General features: G+C 41.7%; 1 protein-coding gene across 1 annotated transcript in view; it reads right to left on the bottom strand.

Annotated features, from left to right (window-relative positions):
* Window positions 1-2923: 2923 nt before the first annotated feature.
* Window positions 2924-18851, bottom strand: part of SPATA16 (spermatogenesis associated 16) — an 80703-nt gene continuing 64775 nt past the window's right edge. The window contains exons 9-10 of the mRNA XM_072867995.1: window positions 16549-16629; window positions 2924-3046 (exon numbers count right to left, since the gene is read on the bottom strand). Of these exons, the coding sequence (XP_072724096.1) occupies window positions 2924-3046; window positions 16549-16629 (204 nt within the window). The remainder of the gene's footprint in view (window positions 3047-16548; window positions 16630-18851) is intronic.

Below are 18851 nucleotides of genomic sequence, written 5' to 3'. Positions count from 1 at the left end.
CTGGTCTACCTTCTCTGAGTCGTAATTAGTGTTGTAACCCAATGGTAAACGTATACCTGACACCTGAAGGAGCTGACTCTGCTTATCCTCACTGTCCCTTTCAGGGCTTAGTACAGAAGTTCTGGCATTTACAAGGAAACAAGGATTGCAACAGCAAGCAAAAGTGTTACGAGGCAGTCTTAGGGGAGAGAGGGTATTTATACCTCCCCCCCCCGGCCCCTTCGTTAAATTGGTATAGCGTTCTTTGCTTTTCATTGAGTGGTTTCAACTGACATCAGTTGCCTGGGGCCAGTGAACCTAGCTGTCAACAGATAAATCATTTTTGTGACAAAAAAAATCTGTGATGGAGGGAAACAAACCCCCATCTTTCATTTGGAAACCAGCCTTTGAAAGAGAAGTGACCTGAAAGTGGAACTCTTGAGGAGTGGTCTCAGATGTGTCCTTGTGTATGAGACTAAAATAGCCACAGCAACCATGGGCCAGACTGTTTTTAATGTGTCCTTAACGAAAAGGAGGATGAGGAATGAAGTCCAACCTGTAATACTATTTCGTGAATGAGAGGAGCCATGGTATATGTCATCACCCTATAGAAATCACCAGTTAAGAGGTCAGAGAATCGTTATAATACAGCCTGCAATTTCTACAAAAGGCAAGTTACCTATTATTATGTGGTTTAATTTTTGTAGGTGATCCTAGTGAATCTCATGCTTTAGAAACTACACTGCATGCAGCAAGCATCAGAAATCCCCCCCTTCTTCCCCATTGTCCAGCCAAAATGTAGGACATTCATGGAGTAAAGTTGACTCTCAACAAGTCTTGAATAAAAGACGATGCAGACACCCTGATTTGGGCCTGGGAATCTGTGCATTACAGATGGGTATTTTTGGAAAACAACAACGCTGTTCTCTATGACAGAGACTCCTTTCATTTTGGCTTTGTGTTGTTTCATAGCTGACTTCATCTCCTGACAGCTGCTTTCGTCTGTGGCTTTTGGGAGGCTAAAGGGCACTGTAGCCAGGTGTTGGCCTAGATGTTTCCAACACCTCACAGATTGATTTGGGCTATGGCCTCTCTCTCTCCTAGTGATTGTATTGATCTGCAGTGTGAGACAGGTTTTCCGCCCTACCTGATATCTGAAAAGTGAAATGTCACATCTTGTCTTGGATCTGGGTCTCTCACAAAGCTCCGCGATGAGACTGGTACATCTTTCTCGGTGCGCTTGGATCAACTTGTTCATGTTGCAGAGACAACTGTTTTTCACTGGCAATGTTGCTTTTTTGTTCCCAAAGATGAGCTGTTTTCAGTGCACTTTATTCTTTTTCATCATTCTAGGTAAAAATACCTGCTTTTGCATTAAATATTGCAGAATTGTAAGCCAGCTTGCATGAAATTAAGAGTATTTGCTTAAAAGCCTCAAGATTTACCGAACTGTGTGTTGACTGTGACTTGATGATCCGTGGGGAGCAGTCTTTCTGATTTAGTGTGTGTCTGCTCATCAAAGATGGATGATTGCCACTATGTGTCATAAAACTTGATCTGACAAAACCAACTCCATAGCAAAATAATGCTGTCTCCAAAGGGCAATAATTCTTCGTTTCTCTGTCCCACGTATTTAAGGAGCTCAAGCTAGCTCAGATTTTCTCAAAAAGATTTCTTTATACTTATTCTGTTAACAATGAACAAAAGACCATCAAAGCTTTTGGCAGTTCTTTCTTAGTTTTCAAAAATCTTTTATGAGAGCCTAGGAAGATGGTCTCTAGCAGCTAAAAATCTGTAGGATTTAGACTCCTATCTGTGATAAATAGATAATGGGAATTAAGTGGCTAAATGCCTTTTGAGGTCCTGGATTTTTAATTAAATCTTAGGGCTGGGGGGTGGATTTTTCCTTTCTTTCTATCTTTTTGTTTTAAAGTCACCCTGGAATGAGAAAATGTAATGAACCGAATGCTATTTTGATAGGGTGAGGTTATTTTCTTACAAAGTAAACACAGTGAACAAAGAGGAAAAGCCAGCCTTAAAAGCCACTGCACGCATCAGCTGGGGATGCCTGTCAAACGCCATCTGATAAGGTGATCTCTGTTGAAAAGTAGGTGCGTTGCTTTGCTCACTGATGACAGGTCTCAGAGGATTTGGGAACCTGTGCTCACTTGAAGACCAAAGCGATGCAAGATGTGCCTACGTGACAGACTGCTGCCGTGGGAGTGCGAGACGTGTCGCCGATCCTTAACCAAGAGATTTGCACTGGAGAAGGCAGGTGCAGTTATTTTCTACCCCGGAGCGTTTGTGCATTTTTAAAAAACCAATTACCATCTAATGGCGGAAAAAATCATCCTTAGGGCACAGACGAGAGCGAAGGGCTTCACATTCGTAACCACGGGGCAACAGCTGCGCTCCTTTTTTTTCCTTCCTTTTCTCACAGTGTTGTGTTTCTTGCACTTGTAGTTGCTGCAGCCCTAAGGTGCAGGATGCCGTTTTTCACCTATAGAGTGTACCAATATCTGCAGTGTAAGGCGTGACCCTGGAAAGAAGGCAATGGGAGGCCAAATTCCTCCTAGCTGAGGATGGCGGGATCCCTGTTTTCAGTGCTTCTTGGGCGATAATCAAACCAGGAGAATTTTATAGACTTTGGATAAGAATAATCTCAGAGCAGAAAATACAGGCCCCTTTTTGTCTGGGTGTTACTATTTAAATAAACAAGACAATGTAAAACAAACCTTTCACGGACATTTATTCCAGACAGTTTTAAGACTAATGAAGTGCGGGAGTGTCTTGCTAAAGATATCCCATATGCGGGGAAGGCTCATTAAGTGGAAAGGTGGCTTTTTTTGACCTATCTATCAAATATCTACAGTGTTAATTTTCTTGTTTGCTGTGTGGCCATGCCTTTAGGGCTGGTAAGGGACACTTTTGTATTTCCTAGGCTCTAATGTTGCTGTGTACTCTGAGTCCTCTTCATTTTCATTTTTTCCGTCCTAGCTGTTCTCAGCCTTTTGTTCTTTAAGTAATTGTCTTCTACTTGGTATAAGTAGTCTTCAATTAGTCCAATCTGCAATTAATTATAAAGAAGTGGTGTCAGAAGCATGTCCCTTCCCCTCTATAAAAACTTTTAAAACTTTTGCAATTAGTTTATTTCAAAACTAATTGTCATTAGAAAGAAAAATACATGAAGGCACCTCTCATACAATTGGCTGGAGTAGCAGTACCTGATTTCATAATTTTTTTTTTTTTTGTCCCTTTCCATTTGGATTCAATTACGTTACTGCTGTGGAATAGACTCTTTCATTGAAATCTGTACATTGAAAACAGGAATTTATCACAACTCTGTCTCTAAATGGCATTGAAAAACAGCCACTTTAAAAGGAAGGGATGATGAGGAAATTAATCTCAGGCAAGCTTTTCTTGATAAGGAAAAAGAACAGAGGCTTCTGGCATTTATATGCCAAAAATCAACACATGGAGAAAAATGAGTATTCCACATTGCTGTGGCAAGAACCATTTTTCTATTAAATCAAAATGAAGTTCTGAATAAATGTGTTTTCCCATGAATACAATACACTAGAAAATACAGTAAAAGAATAGATGACTTCAGTGTCCCCCCCAAAAATAAAACCGTAATTATTCTAATAAAGAGTACATTCAGATAGACACATCTTCCTTGCAGAGGTGATTTCAAAACAACCAAAAATATAGTTTAATAGTACTGTGTACAGGTATTCTGTAAATACCAGGCATTCATAATTTTATGGCTATCTCTCCCCATACCTTACCTTTATTCATACCCTTTGTCAGCTTTTGCGATATGCAGCCTTTCTGTAGGGTGAAGATGAGAATCATCTCCCTTCACACTGAGTTATACTCAAGACCTAGACCCTCTATAATGTGAGGATCTAAAGAATCAATCTTCCAATTGCATTTTAAGCTGAGATATTTAAAAAAAAAAAAAAAGTCCTAATCTATCATCCTGACACACATTCAGTGGAGTGTTGCTTCTTCAGGCACAAACACAGAACAGCTGACTGTGAATTAATCTGAGCATGGCTTCCTATTGTATTTATTCATATATTGAGCTGTTACTAAAGTGCTTCTCAGCCCTGAACTTGAAGCTGTGCCGTGCGCTCTGGTCATGGTTTGTGTTGGTGAGGAATGTGCGTGTGCGATAGAGAAAAAACGAGGCAAGCAGAAAAATTCATGGACCATTGATTCCTGCCTCCGAGGGCACAAGGAACACATTTGGGAGAGGAGCTCCACCTCCTCCTCCCCACAAAACTTGCAGGGGTGACATTTTCAGCGGATCGGCTTTGCGTAGTGCCGTGCATGATGCCATGGAAAAGAGTTTTCTACCGCGCTGGTGAACCTTGACGGGCACTTGTTCGTGGGCTTTTGCTCCTCTGTTGCCAAGAGATCCATTGCAACAGGAGCCCGGGGAGGTTGGGGCTCTCTGAAGACAGCCTCGCGGGCTGGCTCTGCTGTGATGTCCTCACCATATAAACATGCGGAGGGTTAAAGAAAGGAATCATTATGCTAGCCTCATTTTTAAGAAGCTGAAATAAAAGCTTAGGAAATCATTGATCTGGCCAAAAGCACACGGGAAGTCTCAGAAAGACTAATTACTTAGTGCCACGCTCCAGTCCAGGGGCTTAGCCATATTAAAAACAACCACCAAACCCCCAAGACTCTTCTGCAACACACCAAATTAAAATGTCTACATAACTTTCTTCTGCGGTTAATAGTAATCTTTTCTATTTTGGGGGTAGTGCTTGTGTTTGGGTGAGCACAAAGGGTAGTAAGGGGAAGGGAAACGGGTCTTGGGCGATGGGTAGGGTGTGGGGTGAGGGCAAAGGGAGCACCAGAAAAGCAACAATTTTTACAGCTGCTCCTTTAGGACCATTCAGCGGTGCCGGCATTGCTGGTGATGCCACCAGAAAGCCCCGGTGCAATGATGTTCCTACCTTGAACCACGGCTTGGCTGCTCTTGTATGCTTTTCATATTTATAGAGTACCTGTCAGCTCCAGGCCCCAAAATAAGTTCAAATATGGCATATCAGGGGTGGAAATAACAGTTGCTTACATAATTGCAATGTTACTGACACAGCTGATGAGCTGATGATGTTATTTGCACAGCAGTGATGGCATTCAAACCCTCGCCGACTTACAATTACACTGTATGCTCTGAGCCCTAGCATGATTTAAATTACCATATGAACACAATGAAAATACAGTCTCTTGACAAGATAAAGGGGGGGGGCAATAGCTTAAAAATCTCTTTTCGGTGGCTGCAGTGTTCAGTAGTGCTTATTCATGGCTTTTTAGCTTGCACATTTCATTTTAAGAAAGTAAATTGGAAGCATTATGTTCTGCCTTTTTGCCTTGATTTAAAACCTCCCTGTGCCCGCTCTTCTGCTGTCTGACCGCAGTGAGCCACCTTCGGGGCTCTCATTGGGAAATGTAAATTTTTTAAATCAATAGCTTCACTTTCTTTTTTTCCTCTCTTCTTCTTCCCCCCCCCCCCCCCCCCAGTAACTGTTTAAATAGGAATCCGTGTGGATGGGAGTAGGTAGAAGGACGTAGCTTGTAACCAGCCCAAATGCGATTAGTGTTAGAGCTACCGCTGTTGTAGGAATGTGGATTTTGGAAGATTTGTGACTTATTCTCCAGCAGAGCAATAACTGGCCACAGACTAACATTGAGACCGAATCCCAGGGTTATATAGCTGAACCCTGCAGCTACTGTATAGGCTAAAGCAGCACTGAAGCCCAAGTGAAGAGCTCTGCAGGACTTGGTTCACCGTGGAGCAGTCACTACCGGTGTTGCCAGGGATTCATGAGGCTCATTTCGGGTCTGATCCCAACCCGTACAGCGATTAACATCCTTGGGTCACTCCTTTGCACTATGTGTACTTGGATTATGTTTCCCCACCTCTAAGACCCTGATCCACATAGTGTCCACGTGTGCCACAGCCTGTGCTTGGGAGCTGGTCAGCAGCATCGCATCCCATCGGCAGGGGCTGTGCTCAGCTCTCGGTAGCTGAACTTGCTGCTTGACATCCCTGGAGTGAAGTCCCTTAAATACTCTCCTGAACACATGAAACCACGCTTCTCCCATCTACCCAGCTATACAGTGTCTTTACGGTCTTTTTCTCAAGTGCCTGGTGACCTGAGAACTCATGAAGACAAATTTGGCTTCAACCTATTTTTAATCTTCTGCTGCTATGACATTTTACTTTCAAGATATCCTGAGTATTTTCCTCCTCGGTTACTCCCAGCAGTGCAGTGGCACCATTTCTACTTTGGATCAATGTCTACAGCCCTGGCCCAGCTAGAGGCTCCTCAGTCCACGACTGCCCCTCCATTCAAGTTCCTCCCGTTTCTTCCTCATTAGCTCCCGATTTCAGGCTGTTCCTGACCCTATTTCTTTCACTGGATTTTTCTCTCTGTCTTTAGTCTGGCCCCTGTGATCAGCTGGAGGGAGCAGGAAAAAAAGGGAATGGACAGAATGAAGATCAAATGGAAAGAGGGAAGATGTAGAAACAAAAGATGCCTTTAAAGCACATTACAGGCTTAGTCCAGAGCACATCCGTCTGGTACCTATAGGTGCTTTGGGATCAAGTTAAGCAGAGGAGTGTAGGGATCTGGGGACAGAAATTTGAAGATGAACCGGGTACCTAGTAGAGTTTATTTTGTGCTCTTTACATTAATGTTGCATTTATTTTACATTGCCCCAAAATTCTCCTTTGTGCTTCAAATTCTTGCGTTGATAATATGTTGTGGAAGATACCAATGGTGGAAATTGTTGATTTGGCAAGGGGCAGAACAAAAAGCAAGGGAATTAATACCAAGGAAACACCTGGGCTTCTGCAAGAGTACAGATATATAGCGTTGGCGTTTCAACTGTCTGCCTTCAGTGTTATACCCATGGGTCCACAAAGGTACCTGGGGAATCAAAGCAATGGGCTCATGCTGGGTCTGCATGCCTAATGCTTAGGGGAATTAAGCTAGGATAGAGAGATCTCTAGGCTGGTGGCTGAATGAAAACAAGAAACAGGACAAGAAAAGCAAACTTGTTTGGCGCACCTGAAGGAAATGACGCTATTTTTTAAGCCAGAAGAATGAACGGGAAGGACAAAACCTCCGTGTGTGCCCTCAGCCCGAGAAGCTGCTGGCCTCGATGGCACAGCCTCTGCTGTGCTGCTGAGACACCAGCAGAGAACGGCAGCACTGACAGGCCATGTCTCAAAAGTGTTTCTGTTCTTTTACTCTTGGGGAAAATCAGGTGAATGGGCGAGGCTGTGTCTGCCTTTCCTCAGTGCCACACATCAAGGCATTTTTATTCTGACACAGAGTGAGAAGGTGAAAAGCGTAATTAGGGCACCAGAAGTACCTGGATGGGCTATAAGTCAATTAGTCTGCTCTGAATCCCAGTTCTGAGTTTGCTGGGAGAAGAAAATGATCTGTGGTCCATGTGAATACTGAGGTGGTGATTAGCTCATTCTTAACTGAAATGGTTTTACATCGTTCTCTAAGGTTGGGCAGAATCTGTAAATACTTATGTTTTTGGTATACTTATCTAATGCAGTTTATGCAATGAAAACACAGAGCTCTTTGGGTAACAGGCAATGCAACAGGATTAGCCGGAGGGATGAACTGCAGAGGGTCTAATCAGGCGAGGCAATATATGGTTTCCCTTTGGCTTAGGATTTGATTCAGACCTACAGGAGTTTTTGAAAATGACATTATATAGATCCACACAAAGATAAGGAACAATACAGGCCTTGTTTGGAGCATATAAAAATATTTCTAATCCTGCCCTTTTGTACGTGTTGTCCAGAGATGGAAAAAGGGGAGAGGCTCGCTGCTGTGAGCGTTCAGCCCTGCTCTCTGGATGCCATCCTGATTGATTCACTCGCGGCGTGGAGGGATGTGTAAGCAGCACTTGCTGGCTGCAGCTGAATTACAATCATCGAAAGATTTCAGTGTAAGGGACTTCTGGAGGTCATCTAGACTGACCTCCTCCTCAAAGCAGAGCTTCACAGGAAGTTCACATCTCCTTTTTTGAAAAACTTACTGCATTTCTGGTAATGCCCTATCAGTCCCTTCTGAACTTGCCTGGATGCACCCGGTTTTGCCCTGAAATACCACAATGCAAATATATTCTTTGCCCTTCCTACACGCTCATCGGGATAAGACATCCCACATATGGTTCCTAATTACGTGATATGTACCAGCTACGATGAGGGAACACTGCAATACTATTCATCATTCAGCGTGGTTTTGTCCAAGTCCTGATGGGCCACAGATGTCATGAAACTTGTCAACCTTTGCTGCAAGAGGGCTGTTCCAAGGAACAGATGTCCGTGTTTGATGGCTTACTGATGTTCCAAAGGAAGCTTCGTGGCTTATCCAAAAATGGGGGAGCTATTCTAGTCACACACTAACTTGAAAGCGCACGTGTCTTTTAGAAGACCAGCATGAATTTGAATGTAAATACAAAATATCAGCTATAGTACCTGCTAAAGAGTTTAGAATGAAATGAGAAAGAGCCAGGATCCCACAAGGATGAAGTCCTGTAGGAAAATAACTTTGTTTAGAAAAAAATGGAGATGGATAAGCAGCAAGCAGACTCTGTAAACTGTAAAATCGTAAAAGTATGTCTCGCATGGATGCATGTGTATGCATTCTCTGTAATGCCTAAACATCCAGACTTCCTACATCCCAATACAAATCGGGGGAGTCACTCTCAAATAAGAAAGAGGTGCTTTTGAAAATATATGCAGGAGCTATATATAACATGTAATGGCAAAAAGGATCTTCTGGCATACAAAATCTATTTTTATTACTTGGGAGCTATTAGTAATAGAAGGCAAATGAGCTGCCTTTAAACATGAAGTACCTCTCAACATTTTCCTTTGTCTCCCAGAGCTACTTGCTAAAGCACTCTTTGGAGTGAATATAACCAAAGGAACAGTACTTGAAAGGCCTATGAGTAAGTAGGGATGGCTGTATAGAGTCAGGAGGAAAAGCTGAGCATATGCGTGAGAAAAGCTACTGGTATTTTAATAAAAATGAAACCCCAATCTGTACCTTCCATTAAGGTCAGTTAGAACAAAGGTTGCTCAGTACCTGGGAAAAAAAAATGATTTTGCTGTTTGTGTGTTAAGTGAAGCACATTTGCGCTGCCATGGTTGCTTTTGGAAGGAAGGGGGTTTATACAGTAGCGCGTGATCTGAACTGCCACGGCAGGCCAAAGTCGTTTCCCTGCATTTGTTTGGCCATGTAGCCCAACTGACTGCGCAACTCCTGCCTTGGACCTGCTTCTAGAAATGTTCATAGCTTCAGATACGGATGCCAAAGATAAATATGTTGTCCCTCATGCTCCGTTTCTGTACTTTCACATGCCTCATTTGTACACACTGCCTTTCTTTAAAGAAAGAAGTCTGGCAGACAGCTCCGTTGTGCATCTCCATCGTAAAGGAATGGTTCAGTGAAACACCGAAAACCAGTGTTTGCCAGCGGGTGCTTAGCACACTAGCAAAGCTCCAATGCTAAAAGCAGATGGAGGAAAGAGTGTTTGCTGATGAGGAACTGAATAAAAATAATATTGATGCTGGTAATGAATTCCATTTATTAAGTGCCTCACAACTCAGACGGCCCTTTTGTACTTTATAAGCTCTCCTGAAATCACTGTCCAGCGCAGTGTTTACTATGAGCAGTCTTGTTGACTCATGCTATTTTTCACAGCAGTAACAATACCTGGTGGCAAGTGTTTATAGGGCTGGAGACCTTCTCTGGTAGAGGGCAGCAGGTAGGCAGACTGCTCATTTATAACTGACAGCATGATTAGCCAGGGCTGGGGAAATGTTTATCTAAATCCTTACGTGGGGATTGTTAATGCCTAGAATTGCCTGTGATTTAACCGCCAGGCAGCTACAACCAGCTACATTATTCCAATGTTTAGGACGCTTACTGCTCACTTGCTAGATTTGCTGCTATTTAAAATTATTCCAGTGACTTATTGCACCCTATAGCTTGGTGGAGTAGACCAAAGCCTTTCTCATAACAAAACACTCTTTCCCAATAGCATTACTAGTGTTTTGTTGTGGCTGTGATGGCCTAAGAATGATGGGTATAGATGATATCTGTTATTAGACCAACTGATTTAGCTGGAAAAAAACATGCCTTTATGTACAGAAACTTTCCTTCTGGTGCGGAACAGCAAACTTGAAACTTCCCACATCTGCTTCAGACTTGAATAAAACCTTGTATGCCCAAAAGCTCACCGTTTCTTAGAGTCACAGCCTCTGTTTTATATACGGCAATGCTGGTCTAGCTGTGATCAGGAGGTATAGCTATTTAGTGTCTGGTCACTAAATAGCTCAGCTTTATATTAGATACTAGTGTCTGGAGGGTGGGAAATGGGCAGGATGCAACTGCTTCTTCCAGTGTAGCTGAGGGCCGTGTAGGCATCTTGCAGGGGCATCTTTCCTCTCTTGTGTGCGAGACACAAAGAACCAGAGGCTCACAAGGGCAGGAATTGATTTTAGGGACCAGGAGTATTGATAACTCCTGAAATCCCATTGTCGCCTCTCTCTTACACAAAGAGCTCTGTGAATGCTGTCACGCTTTTATTGTCCCTACAGTGCGGCTGAATTTATTAATGGGACTCTTTGGTTGTCTACTTTTCTTTTGTATCACCTCAGATTCGGTGGGGCAGATCTTATTTTCCGCTCACGTACTCTCCTAACTTCCTCTGCCTGTTCTGAAAACTTCACTCAGTGCCAGGTTAGAAACCTCTGCCGTAGTTTCATCTTCTCCCTCTCAAGGCTATCGCTGATTCTGAGTTAATCCTTTCCAGAATGTCTTAATATGTTTTCTCTAATCTTAGCATGAAGCCAGTCTTTGGTCAACTCTAACAAAAATTTTTGCATTTCTACCTGGTTGCTCTGCTCTTCGTTTCCTTCACTCTCATTCCACCTGAATCAGTGCCACTAACATTATTTTCCTTCTGCATTTGCACTTTTCTGACTTCGTTACACATTAGATATTACACATTAGACTTCCGCTCCTGTTCCAGAAAATGTGCTTTTCCCATCCTTTCCTATCCTTTGCTTTCCCCCTCCCTTTACACAATGGGTCCATGTGTTTGTGAAACACGTGGCTGCATCACGGCCCCGAGGTGAGAACAAACCAGGAATCACTTTCGTTCTACTAGTTCAGGAATAGCCAAGCACCAAAACGCAACAGCTTTCGAAACCTGCATGCCCTGAGAACAAGCGCAGTTCCCGGTGGCTGTGGCATGGCCTTGGATGACTTTACAAGACGTTACAAAGTCATATCCATCAAATAACTGTCGCAGTAGCCAGCATAATACTATTCAGCAACACGTCCACTTTCCATCAACATACTATGAATCTCCCTCCTTGCCCCTCTGGCTGACCAAAAGCCTAGCGAGTCTATGGCCCTTTTCCATGGCTTGATTTTCAATTAAGAGATAATGTCAGTGGAAGAGCACAGTTCCTCAGATAGTGTTCCCCTGCTGTTGCAGAAGGCAGAGATGTAGTAAGCAGAGGTCAACTACTGAAAAGCTGTGTGCCTGGCTAAAAGATTATATAATATGTTAGGCTAATTTTACTTCATTTCATATTCACATATATTAGGGCAGCTTTTGTTATATACTTATCCTTATGTAAGTTACATCTGTTCTTTTATTCACTCATCCATGTTTGCTCTGCTTCCAGATTTATGAAACAGGCATTCCACTGAGCTCAGCAAATGATGGGCATAATAACTTATCTAAATTGCAAAGTATGTGATGCCCTTGAGGTAAACTCAGATGTGAAGGTTTTATGAAGTGTCTCGCATGTGGAAGTGTAGGAAAGTGTTTATTTGCCAACTCCTGTCTCTCCTTTGGCTGTTCAAGTGATGGTAAGAGGATCCTATGAAACTGCTATGAAAGCCTAGGGGCTAAATGGAGAAGTAGAACTACATTGTTATCTTCATAGGGGAAGCAGAGCCATACTGGCACTTGCACTTATTTGGCTCTCCTCTCTTTGGATGTCAAAAGTTTCTGGCTAATAGGCTCTAAAGTATCAATTTATTTAATGAAATGCCTCTCACTGTAACAATTTTATTAATGAATTTATTCTTATGAGATAGGAAAGTAATATCTTTTTATTTCTTTATTTTTTTGCTTACAAGACTGCAGAGAAACAAAGGCTCGGTAGAGGAAAGGAGGGGCCTGCCTGCCCTTTTATGTATCTGAGAGACTCTAAACCCTTCTGCCTGTCCGTAGCTACTCCAGAGTCCTGCAATGGCCATGCAGAGACCCGGTTCCTTGAGTTACTAAGGGCCAAGCTTTACCGCTAGTCCCAGCATTCATGTTGACAGCAGATTTTGCTTACATCATATGTAACTCTGTCAGCAAAGAAACTAGGCAATAATGGCCGGACCTGGCTATTATGGTAGTGCCTCCACTTGCTTAAGACTCAGTGGCTGGACCGAATCTTGTGGGACTGAGTCAAATCACCAGGGCAGTTCCCCTCAGTCTCTCTTGGAAGTTTCCTGTTCATTGCTGCTGCGCCATGTGCCTCGGAGGTCGTTGCTCAAACCTCTGGGCTGGGTCAGTCTTGTTAAAATAATAATTTGAATTAAGAAGTGAATTTACACTTTAAAGTCCACAAAAATACATTCCTACCTCTGCTCGCTGGTGATGACTTAAGCCTCTTTAAAAGAGGAGGTTTGATGCTCTTTCCCATAAGCGTTTTCTATTGACTACTTTAGGAGGGCTTCCTGTTCATAAGGGTGGCTTTAGAGAAGTCTGTTCTCATGAAATGCTGATGGTGTGATATTTAAGTACCTTCGTGACTCAACCTATAACACAATTTGGACAGAGCCAGTAGCTAAAAACCAATAATTCCTAAACCCTAGTATGGTGCCTTGAATCCTCTGTAAGCCCAGCAGTCTAGCCACCAGCAAGTTCAGTTTGGGAATTTCTGACAACTACAAAAAGAAGGAAGGCAGTAAAAATTTTTTTAGGAATGCCCATGTTCCTGAAGTAGACTGGGACTCAGTCCCTCTGTTAATTGCTTAAAAGGTTTAGACCCAGGTGTCTGTTTCCCCAAATTGCTAATACAAACCTCACATTTTATCCAGGGGACTGCAAGGAAAAGTGTCAGTAAAATCCTGGACAATAGGGATTTTGGGAGACTGACCCAGCCCGTTTTTCCTGCCTTGGAGGCATTCTTCAGGGATATCTAGTACATGGGTAAAGCCTCTGCAGGAGGATGTTTGTTAATCTGCCAGGGTAATCTAGGCTCTCTTGGGTCAGCTCTCCTTGTGGCTGGAGAGTCTGTAGCCTGCTAATGCTGAGAAAGGCATCTTCTGTGCAGCGATGTTCTCTTTTCTCCAGCTAATTACGAGGTCATTTTTCATTTCTTTGTATTTAAAGCTTCCGAAAATAATTAGCCCATTTGATAAATTAGTTTGCTTAAAAACATACATTTGTCAGTGAATCGGATGAGCAGCACAGCACCCAAAACACTTGGAGCTACACATATATTACTACTTTGTCAGTCCTGTAAATCCAAAATTGCCCAGATTAATTTCAAACTAATTTGATAAGCCCTCCATTGGGACAAAAGGAAAAGTGTTTGGGTGTCAGGCTTTGTGCCCTCCTATGTCAGATTTCAGCCTGAATGAATTTTTTATGGCTGACTCTAGAATATAAAACTCTGAAAACAGTGGTTTGTAGTGGCAATTCTGACAGACCCTTTAACCATTTGGAAAATAGGCACTGCTATAATTCTGCTGCATTAGAGGAAAAATTTTGAGTGCTTTCATTAGGTGCAACAGCTGTTTCTGTTGCAAAAGCCAAACTTCATTGGTGGCAGTGTAGCTGTCAGCTTTCCAGAGTTTCGCATTTATAGCTGACTGTATAAACTCCTTTATGTTCTTTTTCGCTTTCCAATATATGTAAATTAATTCAATAGCAAAAATACAAATAACTACCTTGTAACTAGATCTGGGTGAAGGTTCTTTGTAGGCTCCTGCGATCAGCGTCGTGTGCTGAGCGAACTGAGAAATACTGAACTTTTCGAAATGGTTCTAGCACAAGTGACACGCGGTAATCCACACCACATCAATTTTTAATCATCAGATTTAATCCTACTTCTTAGTAATGTGTTAGAGTTCTTTAACCTAGCGTAACATTCTTAATTAGAGCCGATTTAAAAAAAAAACAACACAAGCCAACAAAAAAATCCAACAAAAAACTCCTCAAGCTCCCTGATTATTTTCCTGTCTCCTCTATTTAAAGAGAATTTTTTCCTAAGAACATGCTGAAATTAAATTTTGGAAAAAAGTAAAGTAGAAAAGAAATATTTGTTGATGCTTTTCATTTCTTTGTTCTGATATAACATAGAAAAATATTTTTGTATTATGAAACAAACAGTGAGTTCTGCTTGGAACAAGATGCCTCAAATCAAATAGTTATCCAAGTTGTCAGAAATGGAATGCAAAACTATGTTCAGAATGCAAACAAATTTTGAAGCACCAAATTTTAAAATGGCAGAGAGCAGATTTTCATGGATTCAGTAAATTTTATTCCTGAATATTGAATTATGCACAGATTTATGTGGCATAATATGGGATACCAGTCCATTTTTAAATGTTAGCTTGATTTCCATTAAGATTATACTGAAAATAAAAGTGTCCAGAGAAATATAAGGAATGTACTTACATACATATGAATACACCGAAAGAAAATGCTTTGTTTTACTGAATTTGCAATGAAATATCAGCCACTGTCTGTTGAAACACGTGGGAATCTTTCTGCTACCACCAACAAACTTTTAATGAGCCTGTAATAAATATTTAGATATCTGTGTACTTGGTCTAACTTTCAGCTGCCATCCTTTTCCAGCAGCCTCTGAACTGTGGTCATTCAGAGTTATGAGAACCGGGCTGGTTATTCAAACACCTAACTGTGGATTAAAAACCTGACTTTTTTAGAAATACTTTGGAAAACTGTCTTTGCTCTTTAAGTCTATTGTCTGAAAATGAGAAGGATAAGTGCTAGAGAAGTACAGGGAATAGGCTATTTGTAAATATGTCATTGACTCTTTGCATTCATCTAGTTATCAATGTTTATGATATATGTCAGGAAATAGGTATGTAATTGTATAAATGTATATAATTCACATCATATGTAGCGTTTGTGTTGCAAAAGATTCTCATACGATCTGCAGGCAGGTGTGAGAGATTTAGAGACTATCGTGGCGCAATGGGAAAGCGGTATGAATATTTATCCTTTGTTTTGCCTCACGAGCGTTTGAAAGAGATGAAACCCAGTCTGTCTATAATTTGGGGCATTTAGGTTGTGGTTACTTTCTGAAAACACTCTGTACTTGGAAAACTTTATTAAGAGCCACTGATCTGACAGCTAACCAAGGCAATACTCCTACTCAGACTTTCTCTCAGAGGAGATGCCTTCTGAAATTTTAATTCGAATTGCTTGGAAATATGGAATCGGAAAATACCTTGGCCCTCCACCCCTGTGATTTCTTTCACACATCTCTGTCTTATTTGCTTATCCTGGTTATGCTGACTCAGTGCAGCCAGGGTTTGGGTTTTCAGTATCTTCCCTGAGATCTGTCCGTAAACCCTAAATCCCAAAGAGGGACAATTTCAAGTCCCGCCAGTGCAGAAATTCAAACCCTCTGTTCTCCAGCCTCCCACCGCAGCTGCGACCCAGAGTGAGCGTGCGTCCGTCTAGGATCTGACGGAGCCGTAAGACGTAGGGTAAGACCAATGCTTTGAACCATTAGCAACATTTTCCCTTCCTGGTGATGTGTTGCTATCCTTTTCCTCAGAAGTGGCTGAATGTCAATGGTGTTGAATACCCAGAGCTGTGATTTGCTCTGGTTTGAAAGGCTTTGTAAAAATGTAAGATATTCCTATTACATCCCAGCCTGACCTATTATTCATTACGTTGGGTCAGATTCATTTGTACAGAGAACCAACACAAGGCTCCCTGCATTTCACAAATCCTTTAAGAATTAAATTGACCAGTTGCTGTGCAGAGACTCCTGAAAGGCATTTACACGTCTTTTACCTCTCACATCACCAAAGCCTCATTTGAGCTCCACTAAGGGACCTAATTTGTTGGGCTGAATTTTATTCCCTAACAACTACCCCCCCTCGCCCCCCCGCCCCCTGCCATTAGCACAGTATCCCATATGGCAAAGATGGAAGAGAAGTACAATTATCAGCCCAGAATAAGCTATTCAGGTGTGGGGTTTTTTGTTTTTGTTTTTTTTTTTTGCATTAGATAACCACATGAGGCTATTAACATGGACAAAGATCAACCATAGGGGCTAAAGCAAATAATAAATATGTATTTGTGGTTAGTGCCTGAGCACTAATGGAGTTCAAGGCAGGCAGTCAGGTTTCAAATGGCACCTACTTTCTTTTCTACCTTTTGAACAGATATGCCTCAGGTGGACATTTACTCCCCAAGGAACAATATACTCTCCTGCCCTTTGCTGCAGGTTTTTACCTTCTGAATTTTATTCCACACACGTCTTTCATCACTTCTTCCTTCAAGGGTGTCCATAGCATCTGCCATTAGCAACTCCAGCTGTGGCACCAAGATAAAAATTATCAGTGTGGAATTCACACAGAAATAACTTCTCTAAATACACAGATTAAAACCTAATTAAAAAATCATTTGTACGCTGATGATTTTATTACTCATCTTTCACACAATGAGCACTGCCACCTCATCTTTGCTTCAGCCATTACACTGTACTATTGTGGATATAAAATACTTAACAATGGGAAAAAATCCTCTGGAAAATTTGTATTTAAGCCCATAGGTTTTAATGCAGTAAATGTTTATACTTAGTAAAGGAAGACTTGGGTTGTAAAGAATAAAGGCTCCATATTTCACTCTTTAGCTGTCTGGGATATTCTGTGTCGTACATGAATACTTTTTAGTATTTTCTCGCAAGGCTAATGTATCATAATTTAAAGCAGCATGTAAAACCTCACAAGAGGACAACACTAAAGCTGAGATGCTTTTACTGTAGCTGGAAGTATCTAGCTCATTCTCCCTGCTTTTACTATCCTTTTTCTTTGGCAAACCCTCCCTTCTCCCCATCATTCAGCATAACAGAGCATAAAAACAAGGCTGACAATTTCTAGTGTAAACTATAAAAAGAAGCTGTAGGAAAATACTTGCTAATCAGTCCTTAGTGTTAGAGGGAAGGCTAAAATTCGAGTTAGTTGTAGTATTGCCTCACTCCAGTGCCCTGCCAGGTTATTGTGGCATTGCCTCACCCTGCACCCTTCCCAAATGCTTGAAAATATTTCAGTTGCTCTTAATTCAGTAACAGAGAGGCAAGGGTCAGATCCACGGTGTCCTCCTGTGACCAGCCATTAGCATCAGCGTTCAGGAACAAACTGGGAGAAACCTGTATTTAATACCTGGGATCTTGCTGTGCTCTATTAGGCCTATTCCAAAATGTTGAGTTGGTTAAAGTGAACCCAAACAACAGTTTTTGGTGTCTCTTCCCAAATTTGTTACTCATTACAAGTAATTGGACAGTATAAGCGTAAGCATTCATCGAGAAATTGTCTCTTCTTTCTGTACCTAGACGGGCAGCAGTCTAATATGAGTACATAAGGTGATGAAACTTAAACCACCAGTGTTTAGGCTCATCTGCGCAAGATATAAAAATGCTGCCTTCAGATTCAAGGAGCAGATCTGTATTTCCTCAAGTTTACCTTCGCATTCAGGTTTTTGAAGTTAAAATTCTTTGTCTGTGTCCCAACACTGGATAAAGGATGCAGGAATCTTCTTTTGAATCTCTCAATAAATTTGCTATGGTCGGTTCCAGCCTGCTTTCTCTGTGCTTGTGCAGCCATTAAGTTGAGTCTTATTGGTCCCAACATTTGATGAAAACTTTTATTTTTTTTAAAGTCATGCATCAGTATTCATGAAAAACAAAACTGCAAATTTCTGCCTCTGACTTTAATGCGAAAGAAGAGCCTGTCAGAAATTTTCCATCACAATACTTTTATGACAGATAATCTCCTTCTATGAATCCAGAACAGACACGGCCCAGAGATTAAGGGTATTAAGGGCAGAATGGGCAAAGCACAGATCCTGCGTCAAACCAGGCAGAGGAGGAACTGGTCAGGGAAAGGGGAGGATTTCTCCATTGCTTTTCTTGGAGTGATTCTCTCTGAAGAACTGGTCGAACAGCACCCACCGGGGCAGGGACCAGGACATCGGTCTGTCACCCCCGAGGGGCCGCTCCGACAGCCTAACTAAGCTGGGCACCTCGCCCCTTTGGACAAGAAGTTAAAACAAGAAACCTTTCCGATTAAAGTTTCACTGATATTGATATCTGCCAGTGAAAAGTGCCTAGCGTGTGCTCTGGTTTTAAATTTTATCCCCCAAAGTTTTTCACCAGCTCTATTGGCAGAGAAAATGTGCATGCACGAGAGCGGGCAGTTGGCAAACCACAGTACTTCTCCCAAAGCTGGTCTTTTTTGGAAAATCCCCTCCAAGGAAAAATGCTGCACTTTTAAAAATATCTTGTCCTCATTTGATTTTTAAATTGAAATAGATTTCTGCTTTTTTAACAAGCTTTCATCTTGATTTATGATGTACAAATACAGTGACACTGAAATCATAAACCTTGGAACGATTTTCTTCAGGGTCTTTATTTTCCCGGGGTCTATGAATAAATACTGATCTCAAAAGGCCTCAGCTGAGGTTCTCTGTGCCATAGATTTGGACTCTATTTATTTAGTTACAGGAAGACATTTACACAGAAGAGTTTATACTTGAAA

This window comes from Ciconia boyciana, chromosome 7 (genome assembly GCF_034638445.1).
Source record: "Ciconia boyciana chromosome 7, ASM3463844v1, whole genome shotgun sequence".
In the NCBI taxonomy this organism is placed as follows: Eukaryota; Metazoa; Chordata; class Aves; order Ciconiiformes; family Ciconiidae; genus Ciconia; species Ciconia boyciana.
Note: the sequence above shows the minus strand (reverse complement) of the source record. Positions and strands in the feature narration are given on the sequence as shown.